The sequence below is a fragment of the Geospiza fortis genome, unplaced genomic scaffold (assembly GCF_000277835.1).
Source record: "Geospiza fortis unplaced genomic scaffold, GeoFor_1.0 scaffold206, whole genome shotgun sequence".
Lineage (NCBI taxonomy): Eukaryota > Metazoa > Chordata > Aves > Passeriformes > Thraupidae > Geospiza > Geospiza fortis.
The window spans coordinates 8,554,772-8,560,960 of NW_005054311.1; the positions used below are offsets into that span (position 1 = coordinate 8,554,772).

Below are 6,189 nucleotides of genomic sequence, written 5' to 3' on the forward strand. Positions count from 1 at the left end.
CCCTCGGCAGGAAGACGCTGGGGCCCCCACACCCGGGGAGAGCTATCGCCGGGCCGAGGCCTAACTTGGGGAGCAGCGCTCCCCTCCCGCCGGGCATCGCACCTCGGCTGAGGTGCAGCGGGGCAGGTGGTTCCTGTTCCTTTTCTGCTCCCGTTCTCGTCCTTTCGCCACGTTTCTCTCCCGTGGAGAGGCTCTCACGCTTTTGGGCTGCCTTTTCCCTCTGTGGATCCTCTGGACTGGTGGATTGTGAACCTTTTGGAGAAGGCACAGGCACATTTTCTTCTCATTGCCTTGTGTTGTGCAGCGATACATATGCAGATTTTACCATACATACATTTGTATATGTGTAAATTATGCATATTTGTATTACAGCGGATGTATGCATATTTTTATTTCTATATATAAAATTGGCACATACATGCACACCTTGTTAAACATACCTGTTAAAGTTAAGATGTAAGATCTGTGTTTTACATACACCATCTCATAGCACACCTGGAGGGGGTACTGAGTGTACTGATCTGCATGTGGAATTGAACTTTTCCAGATCCCTGCCTGCTGTGGTTTAACCCCAGATACCCACTCACTTGAACACCCTGACTTACCATCACCTTCTCAGTGGGGTGGGAAAGAGAATTGAAAAAAAATATAAAACCCATGGGTTGAGGTAAAAACAGTTTTACCTCAGAAATAAAATTAATGATAATAATATAAAATTAACTGTAATGAAATTTGAGATAACAGAGAGAGAAAAATGGAAGCCAAGAAAGATAAGTGATGCACAGTACAATTGCTCAGCACCCACTGACTGATGCCCAGCCCATCTCTAAGCAGCAGTTGGCTCCTCCTGGCCAATTCCCTCCAAGTTCATTCACTGACCATGATGATTTATGGTATGGAATGTCCTTTTTGCCAGTTCAGGTTAGCTTGCCTCGTCATGTTTCCTCCCAGCTTCTTATGCACGTGGCAGAGCATGGGAAGCTGAAAAGCCCTTGTCTTGAGGTAGGCACTAGTTAGCAACAACAAAAACACTAGTGTGTTGACAACAGTATTCTGACCAGGTTTGCTTGGCAAGGTTTTGGTAGTGAGGGGCTACAGGCATGGCTCCTGTGAGGAGCTGCCAGAAGCTTCCTTTGTGTCTGACAGAGCCAAGGTCAGCTGGCTTCAAGGCAGACCCGCTGTGGAACAATGCTGTGCCCATCAGCGATGGTGGTAGTGCCTCTGGGATGATGTACTTAAGGTTAAAAAGTTGCTGCACCCAGCATCTGCAGCAGAAGAGAGAACTGGAAACAGCCCTGCAGACACCAAGGGTCAGCGAAGAAGGAGGGGCAGGAGGTGCTCCAGGTGCAGGAACAGAGATTCCCCAAGTGCAGAGCATGGTGAGGTAGCTGTGCTCCTGCATGCCCATTGGAGAACCACAGTGGAACAGAGATCCACCTGCAGCCCAGGGAGGACTCCCCACTGCAGCAGGTGGGTGCCTGAAGAAGGCTGATCCCATGGGAAGCCCATGCTGGAGCAGGCTCCTGGCAGGACCTGGGGGCACATGGACAGAGGAGCCCATGTTTAACAGGTTTGCTGGCAGGACTTGTGACCCTGTGGGGAGCCACTTGGAAGCAACCTGTTCCTGAAGTGGGGGAAGAGTTGAACTACTCAAGTGCTTTGGATTTTGTTGGTTACCATCTGATTAGCTTACATCAGAATAGTAAATGTTATCTTCCGTCCATAAGGTGGAGAAAAAACCACTTCCTTTGCCTGTGTACCACAGTTCTGTACGACTGGGGCCTGTATGTTATAGTTACTGTGCTTTTAAATGATGTTGAGATCCATACATGCTTTAATAGATAAGTGAGGCAGTCACAGATAGGTCAGTATTAGCATATTAACAAACAAATACACTCTCTTTAGCATTGACCTCACTGCAGATGCAACTACAAGTGCTGCTGGTGTCAACAGTGAAGACTCGCAGCAAAAAGAAGATGACAGCAACTTCTCGCTGATCACCTGGAACATTGATGGGCTGGATCTGGGAAACGTGAAAGATAGAGCCAGAGGAATCTGTACATACCTGGCATTGTAAGTACAGCCTCCTCTTTGTATTGTTAGGTGCCTGGATTCAACAGGAAAATAAAAAGGCTTCTTAATTTAAGAATTTACAAATCTTCATGTCCCAGTTATCTTAATGTTAGATGCAACAGATCAATCACCCTATAAACCCTAAATAGCTGAGAGTTGTTATACTGACTGTAAAAGGTGTGAAGCTCTGCAGCATCCCAGAGGTTAAATGTTTTGAGATGGCTACTTTAAAAGTCTGATAATGAGCAATATTGTTCAAATTGCAACCATACATCACAAACATAGTTCATAATTGCATCCTGTATATGAGACTCTTCTGGAAAACATGTCCCAAACTCACTTTGCAGCTGCTTAAGTTGAATTCCTCATGTTATGTAGTATATGAAACTCTAAAGGTTGTGGTAGAAGGAAGTCATGCATTTTATTACCATATTGGTTTCATGTTCCTAATGACAATTGTTTCTTCCCTTTTAGTAAGGGTGGTGTCTATGTGCTGCTAAATATAGTGCAGATGTATTTTTCTTTTTTAAAGAGCAAATTCTTACAAAACCTAGGAAAATGAGGGCAAGGTGCACCTGAAATCCCTGACTTTGTTCCATTTGGCCTTGGAGCGTTGCAGTACTACTTCTCAGTAATTAATTGAAATTTTTCTTGCCTTGCTGATTTCAGATACAGTCCGGATGTTGTGTTTTTACAGGAGGTCATCCCACCACATCTCCCTCTTCTCCAGATGAAAGCAGGCAATTACACTATTATTCCAGGTAAGAAAATACCCTCAGGTCCTAAAGACAAAAACCAGAAAACAAAGGTTGGGTTTATTCTGTTTCTCTTGCCAAAACTTCCAACCATTTTAAAGAATATAAAGTGAAGACGGAAGCACTTGATGTTTCTGTGTCTTGGTATCAGCATGTAGCTTGATGCAAATTATGCATGTGAAAAGCTTGCTTTTCTGGTGTTTTCCTTTGTATTTCTTTCTGCATTTTGAAAGACTGGTAGCAAGGGTAATCAATAGTACCATAGATAAGTAATTTTTTTTTAGGTATCTGCATTTAAACAATCTGGAAAATTCAGACCATTATTATGCAACTTTTCATTAATGACTTAAAAATCAACATACTCTGGAAGGTTGTGGTAAAAAGGTCTCTCAGAACCTTAACTGCTTTGTGGCTGTTCTGCTTTGGCACAGCAGAAGATGTCCTCAAACATTTCTTTGCTTGGTCCTCTGTAGGTAACATAGATGAGTATTTCACTGCTGTAATGTTAAAGAAATCGAGAGTGAAGCTACTGAAACATGACATAGTACCTTTTCCAACGACTGCCATGAAGAGGAACCTTTTAGTTGTGCATGTGAGTGAGTCAGGATGTACTAAGCAGCTGTACTTCTGCCTTCCAAACAGAAAATCCCAGGAAAGGCTTAACTGGCTTTTTCTCTGTGACAGTCTCAAAGAGCAGAAAAGCTTCTCCAAGCATACAAACACAGTGGCATTTGATACTGACAAACTTCAATCTTGTATGCAAGTTACTTACCATACTTTGCTTTCAAGTCTCATAACCTCTGAAAACAAAACTAAAAGCCTGTTATCTTTCTGTAAGCCCCTTTTCTTCAATGTAAAACTAATATTAACCAGAGCTCTGACATTCAGTCATTTGCTTTGTGATGAGATTTTGTCTTAGAGCTTCTTATCGTGATGTGGATAGCAACACTGCCTCTTTGTTTCACACACAGGTGAGCATATCTGGTATTGAACTTTGCCTTATGACTTCTCATCTGGAGAGCACTAAAGATCACTCCAAGGAACGGATAAAGCAGCTGCAAATAGTGTTAAACGAAATGCAGAAGGAGTCTGAGTCCACCACTGTTATATTTGGAGGGGATACAAACCTCAGAGACAGCGAGGTAAATAGAAATAAGCAACTTTGTTACTTAGAGAAGGTATTGTGACAAAATACCTTCTCAGGCTTTTCTGTTGTCTTTATGAGAAATTACCTGCTTAGGCAGAACAGAGATAGTCAACACTTAAGATGTGGAACTGTGACTAAGTAGAAATAAGCGTTGTTTTGGCTGAGGTGATATATATGGAGACCCCTTCCAAATAACAAAATGCTTTAAGAACAATACTTGTATCTGAGCAGATGCAGGCAGATTTGATGGAAGTTTTGACTTCAGAAACATTTTGTCATTTTGAGAACCTGGTCTTTACTTGTTCAACTCTCCAATTCTCAGAATCAATGAAGGAAGAGGGTGCTCTGGAGAAAACAGATCTTAATTTCCAGTCGTCAAGACAATCAAAATTAGAAGTAGTTTTTGGCTGCTGATACTAAAAGGAAAATAGGTGCATTATTACTAGAAGGTCAGAGTTTCACCTCTCCCTATCAAAATTCCATTGTGGTGAACTGGAATGACGTTGGTTTAGGAAACATGGTGTTGGCCCCTATACCTCAACATTTCAGAGCTGAGCATTTATTTTGGAACATGTTTTGGATTTAGAAAGTGCTACCGGAAATGGCCGTGCTTTAGAGTATCTGGAGAAATACCATAGTTTAGAAACATCTCCAAGATCTTTGATTTTTAACAACTTATGTTTTGCAGAAAAAAATCCAATGCTGCGACAACTCAGTTCTATTTTTTAAGGTAGAATTTGTGAATTCACTGTCCTGTGGAATTTTTTCCTTCCTTCTACCTTCAGGTTACTAAACTTGGTAATCTGCCTGACAACATCAAGGATGCCTGGGAGTTTTTGGGTAAACCCCAGCACTGCCGCTACACTTGGGACACGCATTCCAACACCAACCTGAATGCAGCCTACAAGTGCAAGATGAGGTTTGACCGCATTTACTTTCGGCCTGCAGTGGAAGGGGGGCATTTCATCCCACGAAGCATGGACTTGATTGGTTTGGAAAAACTAGAATGTGGCAGATTTCCTAGTGATCACTGGGGCATTCTGTGTAATTTTGATGTTATATTATAAAAAAGAAAAAAATACTTGCATCTTCAGCTTTTAGGTGATTTATTCTTGTTTTTACAAAATTTTACCCTCTCAGTTTAAGGTAGGGCATATTTAAGTTTTCAACCCATTCTTTGTTCTTGGCTTCTGCAGGAATGGCTTTGTTTCAAGCCAGGTTTCCCTTTTCCTATTGTATGCATATTTTCTTGAATCATATTTATTTTTGAAAATATCTGCAAAACCAAACAAATTCTAGTTTTAAAATGGCAGGAAAAACCTGTAAATACAATTCATAAACATACACAGTGATTTAAAAGACACTTTTATTTTGGCATGTATTATGATCTCATAATAAAGGCTGCTTTTTTGTATTTTAAGACCACTTTTATTGTGCGTTCATTGTTTGTAACCATTCCCATCATCCTTTATGACCTTGTCTTTTGTAGGATGTTTTATGTTGGCTTCTGAAGTTTGTGTTGAATGTACACGCCCCTTCAAGCAAGACAGTAAAGGAGCTGAGGAAGGAATGACTAGCTTCTCACAAAAGAAGGGTTTCTTAAGTAGAAACTGAACTACTGTTGGACAGATTTAAGAACAATATGCCTTCTGTTTCACATGAAAATTATATAGGCAGATGCATGGAAGTTGTTCACTTGGGATGGTGTACACCTACTTGGTGTTTATTAGCCTGGATATGAGGTTCAGATTAAGATGTGTTGTATTTCAGTGAGTTCTTATAAACTGCTGGGCAAAGGCTCAACAGCTCAAGGCCTTGCTGACTTTGCAGAAGATCAACCAGGCCTTCCTACTCTAAGAACTGTGTAGTCAATCTTGTAGAAGCTGTTGTTTTAGAGATGTGCAATGCTGATTTAAAAGGGAAAGCCTCCTAACTTTTTGATGTGAAGTTCAGTGCACAGGCATGGAGAAGAAGGAGAGATAACCCGTCAGTGACATGAAGTGAACGGAGTTTGACAGCCTAAATTCTTCTTTTTGTTGTTGTTTTTCTTTGGTCTTGAGCCCAAAGCTTACAAACAACTTATACTTTGCTGCACTACTGTGGTGTCTAGGTTCCACCTGGTAGCCAGTATGCCACCCAGCCACTGTCTCAATCCCCTTTCCCAAAGAGGTGGGAGGAAGAAATCAGAATGAAAAAAAAAAGCTCACAGACACT

General features: G+C 41.4%; 1 protein-coding gene across 1 annotated transcript; it reads left to right on the forward strand.

The window, feature by feature from the left end:
- Positions 1-1,100: 1,100 nt before the first annotated feature.
- Positions 1,101-5,400, forward strand: TDP2 (tyrosyl-DNA phosphodiesterase 2). The gene is made up of 6 exons (XM_031055648.1): positions 1,101-1,379; positions 1,865-2,073; positions 2,743-2,834; positions 3,302-3,420; positions 3,800-3,970; positions 4,761-5,400. The coding sequence occupies exons 1-6, from the start codon at positions 1,101-1,103 to the stop codon at positions 5,040-5,042; spliced, it is 1,152 nt and encodes a 383-aa protein (XP_030911508.1). The 3' UTR covers positions 5,043-5,400.
- Positions 5,401-6,189: the final 789 nt, after the last annotated feature.

Excerpts from the sequence above, each read along its gene's own strand:
- TDP2 (XM_031055648.1), top strand. The coding sequence starts at position 1,101 with ATGGCTCCTGTGAGGAGCTGCCAGAAGCTTCCTTTGTGTCTGACAGAG. Across the intron at positions 3,421-3,799 it reads GGAACCTTTTAGTTGTGCAT|GTGAGCATATCTGGTATTGA; the intron begins GTGAGTGAGTCA and ends TTTCACACACAG. Across the intron at positions 3,971-4,760 it reads CAAACCTCAGAGACAGCGAG|GTTACTAAACTTGGTAATCT; the intron begins GTAAATAGAAAT and ends TTCTACCTTCAG.